The sequence below is a fragment of the Gobio gobio genome (genome assembly GCF_949357685.1).
Source record: "Gobio gobio genome assembly, chromosome: 13".
NCBI lineage: Eukaryota > Metazoa > Chordata > Actinopteri > Cypriniformes > Gobionidae > Gobio > Gobio gobio.
In genome coordinates, this window is record NC_137106.1 from 5347891 (window position 1) to 5366236 (window position 18346).

Consider the following 18346-nt stretch of genomic DNA (forward strand, 5'->3'; position numbering starts at 1 on the left):
AAAAGAAATGGTCGGACATCAAAGTCGAGGCAATAAAGCGTCTAGCGCTGCATCGCCAGAGTGTGTCTGCCACGGGTGGGGGAGACGGGACACCGGAGCGGAGCCCTCTTGATGAGAGACTGGCGGCAATTATTGGGGAATCCCTATTAATCCCTATCCCTATTATCTACGTGTAAATGGGAAATAGTTCAGTGCAAATGTAATTTCTTGCAGCTTTCTGAGTGGTTGAGACATACGTCAGTTATTTTATCGAAAATAAAACAAACTAAAGGCATTTGCATGAATACCATGATTCCGTAGCTGATGAAGAATTTTTTACTATGAAAACAACTTTCCCCAGTGGACCATTAATACATCTATCTATCTATTTATCTATTTATCTATCTCCCTAATTATCTATCTATCTGTCTATCTAATTGCATCTATATCTGCTCCGCCAGACGGACACATTGACGAGAATATCAGTTTTGTACATTATTTCGTTCTGTTTACCATATTATATATGAGGATGAATTGCATAACATGTCAATATTTTTGCAGAACATATAAAATTTTTTTTTTTTTTGCATTTCTGTTGTAATTTTCGTTTGATTTTGTTTGTTTTACACTGCAGATCGATCAAACGGGTCTTCGTGTAGGCTGTTAATTGTAATACTTGTTTTGTGAAGTCTTCAAGTTATTTATGAGAGACATAGCCTATTGCCATTTCTTTTACACAACGGTCTACAGTTTCACACACTTTCACGTGTTTCTTCCATCTGCCGACGGTGTCGCCATTTCTCATTTCATCCGTTTTTGTGCGTACGCCTGGGTCAGAGCTTGCGTGAAGGACCGCACATTTTCCCGTCAAGTTTGCTTTTTATAAATACCAATTATTGCGTAGAGAGCGGCGTACGCCTTCTTTTGTGCGTACGCAACGTTTATAAATGGCCCCTGGCCTCATCCAAATGACACAAACCAAGTGAAGACAAAGGCCTTTTGACAGTGTAAATAGTTTTTTTTATCCGGTTGTGACAGTGAGTGATGTCTGTTCCTATGTTAACAGCAGCGATATATCAGCGTACGAGATTCTTGTGTTGGGTCAATGATAAAGCCGGGCGGCTTGAGCACCGCTTGATAAATGGTGCTCTGGTTTTCTAGACTTACAGCCTGTAGTAATATAAAACCGAACCTTCATGATGGAGTATCTGGACCCATGAACCAGACACTGGCCAAGTGTTATCTTAAGAATGTTAAAGCAAATGTTCTCTTGCAACATCAAGTTAAGATCAAGTCTCATAACATCTTTCATATTATATAAAAGAGCAAGACTAGATTTTTACTGGACCGAATACCTAAATATGACTGAATAATTATGAGAGAAGTCTCTTTTGCTCACCATGGCTGTATTTATTTGATCAAAAATAATGTGAAAAATTATTACAATTTAAAACGGCTGTTTTTTTATGTGAATATATTTATGTAATTTATTCCTGTGATCAAAGCTGAATTCATCATCATTACTCAAGTCTTCAGGGTCACATGATCCCTCAGAAATCATTCTAATGTACTCAAGAAACATTTATGATTATCAATGTTGAAAACAATTGCTCTGCTTCATATTTCTGTGGAAATTGTGATGCACTATCATTTAAACGTTTGTGCCGAGTCAGAATAAAATAAAAGGGTACAATTAATCATTTTAATTCAGCAAGGACATGTTAAATTGATCAAAAGTGAGAGTAAAGACATTTATAGTTATAAAGATTCTACATTGAACTTCTATTAATTCGTCAAAAATCCAGAAAAAAATTATCATGGTTTCCACAAAAATATTAAGATAAAGTTAAAACGATTTTCAACATTGATAATAATAATAATTATAATAATCAGGGCTTGACTCATCAGTGGTTTTTCAAAGTTCACTCAGCATTTTTACTGGCCACAGTTTTGACCGATACCATATAGATATTTTTATTAATATCTCAATTTGTCAGCAGGTTTATTAGGCTACTGTCACTTTAAGAGCTGACGCACGGTTCTTCAAACAGAACTGACTGTGTTTACGAGAACACTCGCCAAGACCGACATTTTGACATTATTTTGTGTGCGTTTGACTGTTTAAGAGCAATAAACAGTGAAAAAGAACTCAGTTTAGTGCTGAGAGGCGGTTTTATGTGTGTGAGAGCAAAAATCAGTGGGAATTATGGCTGGGCGATATCTTAAAAAAACAATATATATATATATATATTTTTTTTAGATATCGCCCAGCCCTACCTACCTACCTACCTACCTACCTACCTACCTACCTACCTACCTACCTACCTACCTACCTATACCTACCTACCTACCTACCTATACCTACCTACCTACCTACCTACCTACCTACCTACCTACCTACCTACCTACCTACCTACCTAACCTACCTACCTACCTACCTAACCTACCTACCTACCTACCTACCTACCTACCTACCTACCTACCTAACCTACCTACCTACCTACCTACCTACCTACCTACCTACCTACCTACCTACCTACCTACCTACCTACCTACCTATCTATCTATATATATATATATATATATAGTGAGGAAAATAAGTATTTGAACACCCTGCTATTTTGCAAGTTCTCCCACTTAGAAATCATGGAGGGGTCTGAAATTGTCATCGTAGGTGCATGTCCACTGTGAGAGACATAATAAAAAATAAAAATAAAACAGAAATCACAATGTATGATTTTTTTACTATTTATTTGTATGATACAGCTTCAAATAAGTATTTGAACACCTGAGAAAATCAATGTTAATATTTGGTACAGTAGCCTTTGTTTGCAATTACAGAGGTCAAACGTTTCCTGTAGTTTTTCAGCAGGTTTGCACTGCAGGAGGGATTTTGGCCCACTCCTCCACACAGATCTTATCTACATCAGTTAGGTTTCTGGTCAGGTTACTTATTTTCCTCACTGTGTGTGCGTGCAATCCCGCGCATGTTTCCGTTTCTTTCTTTGTCATGTGCTGCGTGTATATATATTTAACTCTTCTGCTTTCAATGTTTAGTGAATGGTGGAAGCAGACCTCTGCACCATCTGCGTTATCTGGTAACGTTCTTTGGGAAGGTATGCTTGAACTTAAAATATTTGATATTCACAATATTTTCAAATTTTACATCGTCGTCAAAATTATTGCGATATTATCGCTAATATTCGATATATCGCCCAGCCTTAGTGGGAATGAGTAAAATGATGCACAATAAGCGCAAACCCACAGCGAAATTCAACAATATTCATGCGAGTGAGTGAAGGGAGGCGGGTTTGTATGTCACTCGCTGTCGGAGAGATGAGAGAAAGTATTGTGTCTATTCTGAGAGAAATGAGTAATGAGGTTTTTTTTTTAATCCATATTTTTGACAACACTAATTACACAGTTTATTTCAGATGCCTTTAAAAAAAAAAAACTACAATTGAAAAATGTATATCCTATATTACATATAAAATTCAACCCGCTAAAGTGGCTAGTAGGAGTGACTGCGATACACACCACTGCTGAAATACACACACGTTTGGCGGGTGTTAATGCCAAGCACTGATAATAACCATTATTCAATTATTGAGCAGAAAATCATCAATTTAAAATGATTTGTGAAGGATCATGTGACACTGAAGACTGGAGTGATGATGATAAATTCAGCTTTGATCACAGGAATAAATTACACTTTACATAGAAAACAACTGATTTAAATTAATATAGTTGACTGTATTTCTGATCAAATAAATGCAGCCTTGGTGGGGGAGAAGAGTCTTCTTTCAAAAACATGAAATAATCAAATTATTCAAATTATTAATTAAAAAAAAAAAAAAAAAAAAAAATGTGTATACTTCTGTGCTAGACTAACTGAGACTTGTTACAGCACTTACATATTGCTGATATTGTTGCCCTTCGACTGCTCTAGCTGCTTCTATTGCCCCCATTTGTAAGTCGCTTTGGATAAAAGCGTCTGCTAAATGACTAAATGTAAATGTAAATGTATTCCAAACTCCACCTCAGTCATCTTTGACACGAGTGTGAGTAAAGGATGACAGGAGTTTAATTTTTCAGTGAACTACTCCTTTAACCCTTAAAGACAGAGACAGCCGCCGGCGGCTAAAAAGAACTATCGTTCTAAAATGTTTAATAACTTTTAAACCGCGAATCCAATCTGTATGCTGTAAAATGCACTGTAAAGAGGAGAATCTCAGCTTATCAGAAGTATCACAGTTCTCGCGATTGATTATTGAGAGGCTCTGTAGTGAGCGTGGATGCGTCATCAAAATCTGCAGCATTGATTCGTCAAGGAAACGTATGTGGGTTGTTCCCCTGAGCCGAACAGAAACGATTGTTGATCATTAGTCCCACCCCCCTCCCTCATCAACTCAACCAATAAACATAGCATCTGGTCTTTTGAACCACCAATCACGTTTCTCTGACACTACTTGAAAGTGGGTGTGTATTTGTGTGAATGAAAATAAGCGCTCACAGAGCACAGCACACAAAAATGTCTCTATTTGTACGTAGTTTGTGTTTTACACCGTTTCAGTGTTCTGTTATTATATAACAATCTTTCTATTTCTATTTACTTCACTCCCTGGACTTTTTTAGACACATCTACATTGTCAATAAATAAAATACACCTGTTTTCACTCAAAAACGCCTAGAATAATATTATAATAAATGGCTATAACTTGCTGAGGGATTGTTACATGTAGACACAATTTCATCTGGAAGTCTAAAACAACCACGTCTAACTTCCTAAAGGAAAAAAATCCAAACTTCATGAAGTTCTGTAGTCTTCACAAAACTTTTGCTGCCGTTTTTCTTAAAATTCTATTAATTTAACCCATTCTCAGACTAAATAAATGTAAAATTGGGACTTCAAATGAGCTAGATGGAAACTTCATGTTCTCCTGTTTAAAGCTACACTGTGTAACTTTTTTAGTCTATTCTTAGCTAAAAACACTTAGTTCTTTCAAAAATATATGTGCTCATTAATGTATATTTACTTCTTTCAAGTAATAAAGTATTCTCGTAAGTTTATAATATGCCATTGAAAATACATAAGGTAATGGGATCTAACGGTGGTCGCCATGTTGCCCCTCCATCTTGAAAGTACATTAGCCAAAGAGGGACATACCCGTAAATTCAAGCTTCGCTTTTCGCGTTTTAACCGGTTTTAATACTCGATGGCACTGTACAAAATTCTCTGCCTCGCGCATGTGCGCGTCAACTTGTTCAGACTTGTCTGGTGCATGTGCAGAGAGTTTTCATCTCAGCAGCGTCAGTAACAGAGTTATAAGGAGTTTTCCTGGCTTGTTTATTCCTCAAAAGTCTGTTTTTCCTTGTGTGGTATTTCTGTGCGTTAATAACTCCGTAAGTAATAATAGTTATTTTCATTGTAGATGTGTTTCAGAGTGTGTCATCGCGTAATTCAGTTGATTTCACCTCAGAAGTATTTTTGTGTCAACATACAATAGTGTAATGCTCACCTATTTGAATAATCATTCAGTTATTTTGTTATCAACAATGTTTATTCGTTTATAGAAAATATTTGCTTGTAATGTATGTTGATGGAAATATGTATCAGGTCTGATCGGCATATTAACAATTGTTATAAAGAGCGCACTGACTGCAGTGCTAATGTTAAAGCGCCGCACACACTTTTGTAATCCGACACCGCTTGTTAGCAGCGGCAGCTCCGCTCCTTTTAATGCAGCTGCCTTTAGCGCCTATATATGGTACAATAAGCTCTGGTTTACGGTTACATTATACAAATGTATAAGTATAGTTATACAGTTCTTAACTGTGTATGTATATTTACCATCCTTATTTGTTCTCTCACTGAAACCACATTTATGTACATATCCACGCAAACCTGTTTATGCCTTGCAATTGGATGACTGAATAAACATTACTATCATCAAAGTTCACTCTGGATTAGCTGCAGTTCTTTCTAGCCGAATAATTAGGCCAGTTGAGTTCCAACCATCCCCACTGGGCACAGAATATCCCACAGGCACCGTGTCGAATGTGGACGAGGTCGAACTGGAAGCCATGTTAATCTTGGACTAAATCGGCCACCGTAGGAGTTGAAACGAAATCGGAATTGAGAGGAACAGAAACTAAAGTTCACTGGATGGTCATATACAAGTTCACCACTAGATGGGGGAAAATATCACACAGTGTAGCTTTAATGACACTTGATGCTAACTGCAAGAATGGGTGAGAAAATCAAATAAAAGTAGAGGCAAAAATGTTCTAGGTCTTTAAGGGTTAAAGCCCAATTGAATGGAACCGCCCGAAGAGAATTTTAATATTACAAATGCCCAACACACAAAGATTAACGATATCTAAATAATCTGAAAATGGGGGCAGCGACGCATTAGACCTGCGTCAATTCAAATACCCGAAATGCCAAACGTAATATCAGACAGAAATACCTTGCACAGCCAAGCTGGCCAAATGGATGGCTTGCTCAATGGAGCATGGGATCTTCCCCTCCAGAACGTCTTTCTTCAGCTGGAGATAATACTGATATCTGCGGGGAAAAACAGGAAGTGAGTAAAAGCGTTGTAACAGCACTGATGTGATCACTTTCAGACGTATTCTTGTCCTTAACCTGGTTATCTCTTGTTGTAACTGGGTGACCGTCGACACGTAGAACACCACCCCAAAGTAAACGGTCGGCTCCAGCCCGTACTTGTCAAGCTGTTTCTTCAGCGGCTTCTCCAAATCAATCCATCTCTGCTGGTTTTGTTTGTTGCAGTACCAGAGGCTGAAATACGTTATCTGGGGAATGAACAGAATTTCACAGATTGCTCTTTTACTCATGAGAAACAACAGGCCGGCGGACATTCATTGCGCTCAACTTCAAAACTGTTTTTCTGGAGGTGAAGACTGGACATACTCTCAAAGCTTTGACTAAGACGACTCTAAAAAAAAAAAAAAATTGAAGAAACTGGTTTGGGAATGGATATTTGACCACATTGCCCTGTGGTGTGACATCCTAAACTTCACTTATACAATTCCCTTTAATTGCACATGCAGTTTTTATGAGCTCAAACTAATTGAAATACTACATGCATTGAATATTTATACGTTTAAGTTCATGTCTCACAGCGGGACGGTCACTGTTCTGCAAAAATAGCTAAACGGTAGGGGTGTGACGAGACACTTATCTCACGAGACGAGATGAGACATGAGATTGGGTTCACGAGAACAAGACGAGACGAGATTTTTTACATAGTATTTTTATGAAATCCTAGAAAAATAGTTTGCAGGTGCATTTGAAATGTTTTAACTCTTAAATGCATGTCTTTAGCGACCCGGGACGTCATTCACTACCCTCCTCCTCATTCATTTTTTACAGTTAGACATCAACCTTCTTAGTATTCCTCAATCAATCCATTTTAAACAATATAACACGAAAAAAATAAATAAAATTATAATTGAATGCCTGTTTTTCCTCTAGTCAAAATTGTATAGGGTCGCTAACGACCCGAGGTGTGAAGATTGTACGTATATTTTTTTCTGCACAAAAATAAATTAATCTATAATGATGAAATAAGTGCTTTATTCCACAAGGTGGCAATGTCTGATACACAATGATGAAGTGACGTTTCACTCATACTTACCTCAGACAGAAAACGAAACAATAATAAGTATAATCTGCAAAACTTGAAACGGCTCAGTGATTTAGTGCAGAGCAAGTACTGAACACATCCAAATATTACTGTCACAGGGTTTCTGCAGGTTTCACCAAGTCAAATATAAGACTTTTTAAGACCTTTTTAAGACCATTATGAATGATATTTAAGACCTATATCACGCAATAAAACATTTTTTACAAAGGAAATGCAGAATCACAAAATTACTCACAAAGCAAATTAATTTATTCAAATTAAACAAAGTATCAGTAAACTTGTACTTCCCCACAGCTCGATCCCACCAGAATTTCACAATATATATATAAATATATTTTTTGGGTGATTTGTTTGAGAAAAATGACTTTGGTGGTAAAAATTTTGTGGTGGTAATTTCCAGAAATGTACATGTTTTTGTTTTTTTTCCATAATTGGGATGACACATTTACCATATTAGGTTAGATGCACAATAGTTACACACGACAATAAAACAAACAAAATGCATAAATATTGTTTGGTATCTTACAAAAAAAAAAAAGGCTAGGCCAGTGGTGCGCCATCTAGCTTTAAAGGTCCCATGGCATGAAATTTTCATTTTATGAGGTATTTCAACATTAATATGAGTTCCCCTAGCCTGAATATTGTCCCCAAGTGGATAGAAATGTTGATCGGTGTAAACCCGAGTTCTGGCTGTCTCTCTCTGCCTTTGAGAAAATGACAGGCCAGACGAGCCAATCCTGAAGCCTCCTGGTTTGACGTCCAAGCAGGAACGGTTTCCTCCCTTTCCCCCGCCCAGAGAATCTGCCACGCCCATGCAAACACTCGAGATCATTAACGTTACTTGTGAACGAGTGAACTGGCAGTTTCTCAGTGTTTGGATGTACAAATGAAAACAGAAGTCTTTCTTCAGTTCCTTCTGATCTGTGATCATTGATTTCTAATGTGTAGCTAATTATTTATTATTCGTGCACACGCTGCGGCTTCTCTCTCTCCCGACAGAACGGTGTTTTCGTGTTTTCTATCTTGTGAGTCAGTGTTTTGTACGTCCTCGTCGCGTCTATCTGTTCTAAAATGTGCATACAGTCTTTTCTGTTTAACATCAGCAGTAACATCTTTAGAGATAAACCTCACACACGCCGAAGCTCGGCCTTCAACATCCCCGACCCCCAGTACTGCATCTGGCCCACAGCGGAGGCACCAAACGCGGCGTGAGATTAAGCAGAAGGAGGGTAAGCGTGAGGGTATCTGGGCTAGGCTAGCCAGCTTTCCCCACAATAAACTGGATTACATTCGATTACTGCTGTTGTGTCTTTGTTTGCGCTGTGTAAGTTACTCAATGCGCATCACTGACGCTATTCATATGATTGGAACATATCTAGAAATAATGCTTTAATCAAACTTACTAACTCGTTCATCTCGCTGTAATGGTACATTGCATGTGTTACAAAGTTGGTAGAATAATGATGAAGAGGACTCGGTGTGACTGGGACTCGTGTTTATTCAGAACTCTCAGATACAAACACAATAAACTCGCGCTGACAGACAACGCTCTCATAACTCAGTAGTTACTATAAATAACTTTGTTAGCAATCGCTCCGTCTCCGTGATGTCCTGTTCGCGAACGAATCATTCTTTTGAATCGGTTCTTTTTAGTGAACCGAACCAGTTCACCAAATCGGACTGAATCGTTCTAAACGGTTCGCGTCTCGAGTCAGCGCTGATCCATAATTTACTAACTTTCTGACATGAGTGACAGCCCCTCTGACTAGAAATAAACTAATAACCTGAAGTATATTCTAGTAACTACAACAGTTCACCCTGAACTGAGACATGCTGAGAGAACTGATGTGAAGTGAACACAGGTCCATCTGTCTCTGGCAGACTCGTGCCTGCTCGTGCCTCGTTAAACCACGCCCCCTCCGCTCATTTAAAATGCAAAGATGTCAGCCAATCACAACAGTGGGCGTTTTTCCTGAAGTCTCACAGCAGACACGCCTCTTGAAGCAGGGCAGTCAGCCACAGGGCAAACAGCAGTATAGAAAAAATGCCTTTTATTTCTAAATTATGACATTTTATGATGTAAAAATCATACTAACAATATAAGTACACCTCAGGAAACACTATAAAATAATAGAAAAATGCCATGCCATGGGACCTTTAATAACACGATCGCTTATAGGGTGGGAAATATGACCAAAAATCTTACAAGTAGGCCTAAACCACAGCAATAAGCAACTGCTTAAGAAGATCTCAAGTAATTAAGTAATCAAGTAAACAGTCAATAATAAAATAAAAACTTTAAATAGTTTAAGTACTGTCCCACGTTGTTGTTTGTTTAACATTAACGACACAGAAAGGAGTGGGAGATATTATGTTACTTTCACTTTAAGACCTACAGTAATGTGCAGATCCAATACTGACACACGTCCCAAACTTGTTTACTCAAGGCATAACTGCCAATATGGACATAGACAGTCATAATTATGTGTGTATTTGATCGTTCAAGGGCAATAAGCCTAGAAATAGGACATATTTCTGTACGCGCGAGCGCTGACAGGAGGCAAACGCATGCACAGCATCTGCAGCCAGTCTGACGTTGGTCCATGTGTCAGTACCAAATTGAGTTTGAGGATTAAATCGCTTTTATTTACTCTTTTTTTAGTGCTATCAGGCATATCATACTTTTTATTTGGTCATTCATCCACCTTGCGCAATCGCTTCGCCTGGTCCTTGTCACTTATGCGAGACAGCAGGTGAGAAAGATTCGCCTTCGCTGTTAGCTGAAGTATAAAATCCGTTTTATGTGTCTGTGGTACAATCCGAAGAGACTCAGTGTTTCCCCTACCATTGTTAAAATGCCCCCCGCCCCCCCTGAATGAATGACAAAAAATATTTGTCATTACGGTCGGCAATAAGAATTGCCCGATGGTTCAGTGGCAGCGTGAAAGACACTCCCAGAGCTGCATCTTCACGGAAACTGATCATTTGCGCATTTTTAAGCCTTGCCAATTTAAATATTCGAGCGCTCATAGACGAGAAAGTGTCTCTCAGTTTGCTCGTCGCGAAGCGCAGCAACACAACACACACACACACACGCACGGCCACGCGTCTCACAGCGCGCGAATATTCACACAAAATTATATCGAAATGACTGTCTTGTTGTGTGTCATCGTAAACATAGTCGATTAGGTCTTTTAAATGAACGTAAACATTTACGGTCATTACGGCACCAGCATTTATGCTCATTTTCACAAGCTTTAATGGCCCACAGAATATCTAAACATGCAATATTTCAAAAGAAAGAATAGACCCACAGTTTTATTCCAGCTTCATATATTATTTTTTTAATCAACACTTGAATGTTGCAAGTTTCATGAAAAAGCAATATTTTGAGCATAAAGCTGAAAAAAATCACGTTTTTGTAAAAGACTAACGTTACGTCCGAAAGATGAACAAAACACAGATGTTGTAGATCGAGTCCCTCAACAGCCCAAAGCTTCACAGTCCTATAACTCGTCTTGGGTTGACATTTCATTCAATAACATTAGGCAGTTGTGATTTATATGCTGTTTAATGGTGATGATCGCGTTATTTTACATATGCATCTGCTTATGATAGCGCACGTTCCTTCTTCTTCGGCAGTGTTTTGATCAGGAGATGATTCTGTTCTCGTGCAGGAGATGCGCTACAGCGCCCCCTACCGTATAACAGTGAACACACATGGAAAGCCGGAAAATATCGTCATTGGCTATATAAATATTGAGATAACAAAAGACAAAAAAAAAAATCACTCACTGCTCTTGACTGAATAACTTTTAATAAGGGTTAATCTGTATTTATATGCAGTGGCATATAATTTTATGCAGACTATGCAGTGATATTTTACATTTGATTACTATTTTTGTACCTGACAATCTAGTTTAGACCTACATGAAAATAACTGTTTATTTCATTTGTATATGTTTGTTCTGCTGTATTTATTTGTGCTTTTGCTCATAATTTGATTATTTGTTCTTATTTTATTACTGACGGTCTTTAACAATATAAAAAAATATATGAGTTAGGATTAGACATGTGCCGGTAAACGGTAATACGATATACCGCAATAATGAACATGCACAATATTGTTATCGTGGGCACTTCAAAATACCGTGAATAATTATTTATTACGAATTATTCAGATTTTTAGAATGAATTTTAAGAATACTTTACCCATCAACCGTTTAAAATGAAAAACACGTCAAAGAGGAACGCGCACTGATGTAAATAGACCGTGCATGAGCCGAGCACATGGCGGAATGAGGAGATGTGCTGAAGTGCACATTCATTCTTCGACAGCAGAGGGCGCTGACGGAACAGCAGAAATGCAGCCGTTTCCCCAGTAATCACATAACCTAATACATAATACTTAAAGACTTAAGGCTATTAATTTTCAAACTTGCATTTTATATTTTAATCTGGACTAAATGACATGCCCTAGATATTGTTTGAATATGTTCTGACTGTTGTTCAATCACACACTTTACAAGGCTCCAGTATTTAACATTAGTTCCTTCATTAACAAACTGACAATGAAAAATACTTCTAAAGCATGTATTAATCTTAGTTAAATGTACATTTCAGCATCTATTGTTCTTTATAATTCTTTTGCACTTTAATCTGTTTTAAATATTTGTTTACTTTATACTTTTTACTTAATACTTTTTACTTTATATTTTTGTGTATTGCTTTATTGTATTTAAATGTTTGGTTCTTTTGTTATAAGAAAGGGATTTAACCTGTTATTGTATGACAACACTTTTTTTGCAACTTATTTCAATATCGTGATAATACCGTATACCGTGATAAAAGCTTCAGCAATTAATCGCAACATGAAAATTTGATACCGGCACATGCCTAGTTAGGATATTAGTTTTTAGAGTCATAACCTTATTTATTAAGCTTATATGGCTCAAAAACAATACTAGGCCTATTTTATTTTATTTGTAGTTTTTTTTTTTTTTTTGTGGTGGGGTCAGTGAAAATTCTGACAGGGCAAGTAAAAATTTGAACCCCCGAAAAAAATCCTTAGCATTGAGCCCTGAAATATACCCCAACCCTCCCAAAAAAATAAAAACACGGATTTGCGTGTAGTAACTTTAATGGTAAAAATGTAAAAATGCAATGGAGAAGGTGACGAACCTTTTTTTTTTCTTAAAAGCAACAAAATCCAGAGCAACAACTCAAGTAAAGCCAACCTCTGTTGTGTTGTAAATAGTTGTGTGATGTATAAATAAATGTTGTTTATATTTATTTACCAAATTAATTAGTTTATTGTCTATGGCAACACCACGTATCCGTAACACTCCAGCTCCGCGACACTAGTAGTTTCGGCAATAGAGGTAGCGTTACATGGACGTAGGAAAATTAAGACCTGCTTAAAATTATTAAATTTATTTTACCTAGAACTAAATACTTCAGCGAATTTAAGACTTTTTAAGGCCTAAAATTTGATTTAGAAATTTAAGATTTTTTTAGACTTTTTAAGACCCCACGGAAACCCTGTGTCATTGTCACTTGATGGTGGATCTGGTCAAGAAGCTGTCAGTGATCAAAATATTTATTTTGAAGACGTTGAAAATGAGTTTTGAGAATATGCGTGAGATGGCGAATATGATCCAGATGCTGAATGTCCTGGGAAATGAGCTCTGACGAGGACAGTTATGATGGTATAAAACATCTGCTCAAACTGAACCCTTACAAGCTCCAAAAGGTAACGAAATATGTTTTATTTTATTCTTCTGTAATTGTTACTCTAATATCAGGAGTTTTATATATTATCAAGACAGGTAGAGATCTATCCATGTTAGATATAGATCCGGGTTGCTAAAGACCCGAATATGTGTGTTATGTATATGTGCGAATATGTATGTTATAATTAATGTAATTTCAGTTCTACTTTCTGAGTATGAATTATCATATGCAGTAAAAGACAACAAGCACTGTAAAGTTTTTCCAAAAACTCAACTGACTGGCTTCTCTCCTGTATGACTGTCTCTTTTGACCTTAGAACTGCGCACAAGCTTTTTTTGACCTCCTAACTGAACTCATTCCCACAAACTGATCATAGATATTAAGTGCAAACAATAACCATAATCAAAGTACTCAATATTGAAAGTGCAAATAGAGACCACATTTGTCTTCAAGCAAGATACAGAGCTAAGAGATGGTTACAACGAGATGGCTATCATATTGGGAGATATTCACATGCCTCAGGGTATTGAAATCGCGCTTCAATGCGAGCTCCCGTTTACTTTCACTTTCTTGTCACACCCCTACTAAACGATGATCAACAAGAGAAAAACTGACCATCTGTCGCATCTAAAACATACACATTACCTTATGCATTCATATACATTAACCTGAAATACTGATGATAAGCAAAAAGAGACTTATTTGACATCTTTATATGGTAAAATATTTTTCCAATTAATTATGCTAATTACACTCCAAAAACTAATCTTGCAGTCTTTTACTGCAGACTTTTATTAAATCCTAAACTACATGCATGGATTATTTCTACATTCAAAAATACATATTAAAGCACAGGACTATAATCCACAAAATGATTGAACGGTAACTAAACTGAATAAAAAAGAAACAGCGACCAGTTACAGTACATAAAACATTCACTTTTATCGCCTGCGATAATTAATGCGCTATGGCTCAGCTTGTCAGTGAACTACTGCTCTGTGTAGTAAATGCCGCTCCATCTGAAAGCAGGTGATGGCGATTTACTACTAATCAAGGAACCGGCTTTACTGACGAGATGCGCCTAACAATGTCATGCGATATATCGCCCATCCCTAATCAGAATGATATGAAACTTGGTGACTTCTCTAGCATTAGATATGTAAACACACAACAAAATTGAGAGCATGATTCGAGCATGCTAAGTGGTCGTAAAAAAAAATACTCCCTCTTGTGCTCTTTGGTGAAAAATGACACCATAGGAAATGAATGGGAAATCTGCAAAAACACAAATTCACAGAAAAAAATCTATATTTCTAACAAACAAAAAAATCTAAAACTTTATAATAAATAGTCTGAGATTTTTTAAATATATATATTCAAATCCATGAAAAAAAAAATCATTAAAGGGGTGGTAAACCACGATTTCACTATTCTAACTTTAGCTGGCGTGTAATGTTCCTGCTTGAGCATAAACAGCATCTGCAAAGTTACAACGTTCGAAGTTTAAAACATTGGGAGATATCTGCTTTTAAAGAAATACATTTCTAAGGACTACAGCAAATGGCCGGGAGGGACTACAGACATTCCTCCAGGGTTGGTGACATCACCAGTCCCAATATTTACATAAACCCCTCCTCCGAGAATATTAAAGGGTAACTAAACCCCAGCTCAGAGCTTAACTCCACCCACTGGCAAATTTAGAAAAATGCTGGAAAAGTGGGCAGAGCCCAGCGGAGACAGAGGGGACGAACTGAGGGCGGAGCTGAGCGGAGGGCGTGCACCTGAGACCCGCAGTGACGGATTGATTGACAGCTGTCTGACTCGCGAGTTGCAAAGATGGAGAATGACTGGAGTGACGCCAGTAGCTTTGCAGCAGAGCGGTCATTCTCCTACCTTCACCTGAAGTGGAGGAGGGTGGATTGTCTGTAGACACAAACCCAGAGCCTTATCAATGCGAGCCGCTGGCTCAAACTGCGTTAACTCCCGATGCCGACGATGCTAGTGAAGCAGCCGCGCAAGAGAACTGACCTAATCTATCTGCGTCCGCGGCAATCACTTGCGTGTCAGGGTTTGAAAGCGCGTCTCATGTATGAAAATTATCTGTACACATGACGGGCGGCAATAATATCGCAAAAAAAGCCTGACGTGTACTGACAACTGCATTATTTAACCCTATTTTCTTCATTACAATGTTAAAGCAAGTGTCAAGTCAGTTTCATTCATAATGTTTCTACTTTATGTAATATGACAGTTCAGACTGGAGTGAAGCCGTTCTCATCGTGTGATTGGGGAAAACATTTCTGAGGGCGTGGTGAGCTCGTGCTAGGGGCGTGGCTAGTGAGCCGCTGGAGGTACCATCATACGTCACGATGTACCACAACGTCCAATAGGAAAATTCAGCTGCAGTAGCCACCGTTCAACCTTAAGAGGGCAGCACTTTGGCGGTTTTACACCATATTTTATAGAATTAAAACACTTTATACTCAAATGTCAAAACATTTAACTCGAATCAATGAACAGCATTAATAAAGCCCCAGTATTACAGATCATTAACTAAAAAAAGTTGGTTTAGGGTTTAGTTACCCTTTAAATAAGGGGGGCTGAGGCAATTTTGTATCGCTGCGTTGTTGTGGTATAGTTAGGCTGGAGTGGTGTTGCTGCAATGCCGAGGAAACGCTGTTATTTTCATCCGGATTGCAGGTCTGGGGTACTTGCTTTGTTCAGCCTTCCTAGGGATGGGGGTGCGTTGCAGAGCGTTTAACATACAGCATGTTATATGCACGTGTGTATGAGACAGAGGGGAGCAGGTCGCAGATATATGCTAACCATCATAAATCACGAGACAGACAGGGGTCGGAGGAGAAGACTGGAAAATGTGACATAATGGACAATATTCATCTGTATTTGCAATACACGAGCCGCGGTTCAGCTGTGCGAGACAAACACTGCCAGTGTGAATCATGCACGACGGGCGCGCGGCTCCCGCTGCACATTTCACGGAGGAAAGCTTCCACAATCTTCGCGAGTTCAATGAAGGATTCGCACAACGGCTTGTCCTGAAAGATGGATTTACAAACAGAAGCTGTTTACGGGCCACAACCTGTAAGTGTGATTTATTTTTCGTCTATGTGTTTTCCTGTAATAGTTAGTATTGTTAATTGTACGTTGTAGCAAGGAAGTAAACAGATGACAGCGCTGTTCTGCAAACCAGTCTGTTAAATGCTCATTCATACTTAACGTTATCCGACGAACACCTAACATTACAAACACTAACGTTAAAATCTCAACAGGGAACTTGGCATTAGTGTAAATGATTCTTTGATTAGAGCTTTTATGTATTGTTTATCTACAGGCTTGCTAAACACGGTTCTGTGTGTGATTTGGCTACTATAGTAAAGCCAGTGTTTAGTGTTCGTTTTGGGTTAATAGTTCTTGCGACAGATATTTGGCTATAATCGTTCTAAAAATACAAAAGTGCCATTCAGTAGCGATCACTATAGATCCGCAGTCTTTACTCTTGAGGGCTGAACAGGTTCTGCTCGATCATCTTCACTAAAATTGTCGGGGTCTGATTCGGGCTCATATTGGTATGGTTTTATTGACGCCATTGTTTCTAATACTACCAAAGCACAAACGGTTAGCGAATCACAACACACTGTGCTGGATTTTGAGGGACTGGCTTCATAGAACCCGGAAACCATCAGACCATTTTACAAGGAAGGACAGAGCAGTGTAGAATAAAGGTAAAATTTATGAAAAATAATAGCCTGGATGCCAGCCGAACTTAGCCCCGCCCACAACATTTTTACTCAGGCAGTTCGGTCTGGACTTGATCCATAGAGGAGTAATTATGCCCGAACAGAAACTGTTCGGACCAATGAAATTGTCACGGCTTCAGACGATGATGGACAGATGATCAACAGTAACGTAATCATCCACGTCATCAAAGGCTGAGAACTTGTTGGTATATGCATTCACCTTTACTATTTCTCTCAGAAATGATGATCGTGTTGGTAAGTACTCTGTGTATCCTTAAATTCTTTTTTTACAACAAAACCCGCCCAATTGCTAACGTTCCTCAAAACTAGCCAGAAACAAGCCCAATAACTTTCCAGGGGGGTTCTCCGGGAAAAAAGGCATTTGGGGGGTAAAATATATGTTATTTTGGCAGGGCTGGCAGCTAAAAATCGGATTCCTGGGTCTGTATATCCCATAATTGGGGTCGCTTCAACCCGCGGACTTGGCAACACAGTGCAGTTGAGTTCTGTTGACATTTGACAACTAACGTTATGCGTCGCTCCGTTGCTCTGATTGGTTGTAGGTCTATCCAATTGAGGTCTTTCCTGGTTCGGTTAAAACACGCCCCATAATCACAGCCCAACGGAGCAGAATCAGACTCATATTCTGACTAGTATTGAGTATGACGACGTCAGGCTAGAAAAATAATGCAATTTTTTTTAAAAACAAAGCATGAACACATGTTACAGTGCACCCCACAAACACAATCAAGCCTTCAAAAGAATGTGTTTTACCACCCCTTTAAAGACAGACTTCAAGAAATTGATATCAGCACAGATTTGTATAATAATAATAGTTTTTTTTAAAATAAATCCTTAGACCTTTCCAATGATTTTTAGTCATAGGCTGTCTGCATATTAACAGGTAACCCATCATTTTTAGTTTTCTGTAAAATACTATTATTATACTGTTATATTTATTCTTAAATGCTCTATTTTAATTTTTTAATAATGAATGTTATTGTAATTGTAATATTTCTTATTTTTATTTAGCTATAATAATTAGCATAATTATTATTATTAGTCACATTAATATATAAACACAACATGTTATATTATAATATAAATTAATAAATAATAATAATAATCGCATTTTATACCCCAATCGCAATTTTAAACAGAATAATCATAATTAGATATTTCCCCCAAATCGCGCAGCCCTAC

General features: G+C 37.9%; 1 protein-coding gene across 2 annotated transcripts in view; it reads right to left on the reverse strand.

Moving 5' to 3' along the window:
- ptpn21 (protein tyrosine phosphatase non-receptor type 21) overlaps positions 1-18346 on the reverse strand; it is a 68032-nt gene that overhangs the window by 46725 nt on the left and 2961 nt on the right. For both annotated transcript variants that reach the window (XM_079833211.1, XM_079833210.1), the window contains exons 3-4: positions 6629-6798; positions 6450-6547 (exon numbers count right to left, since the gene is read on the reverse strand). In XM_079833211.1, coding sequence (XP_079689337.1) covers positions 6450-6547; positions 6629-6798 — 268 coding nt within the window. The remainder of the gene's footprint in view (positions 1-6449; positions 6548-6628; positions 6799-18346) is intronic.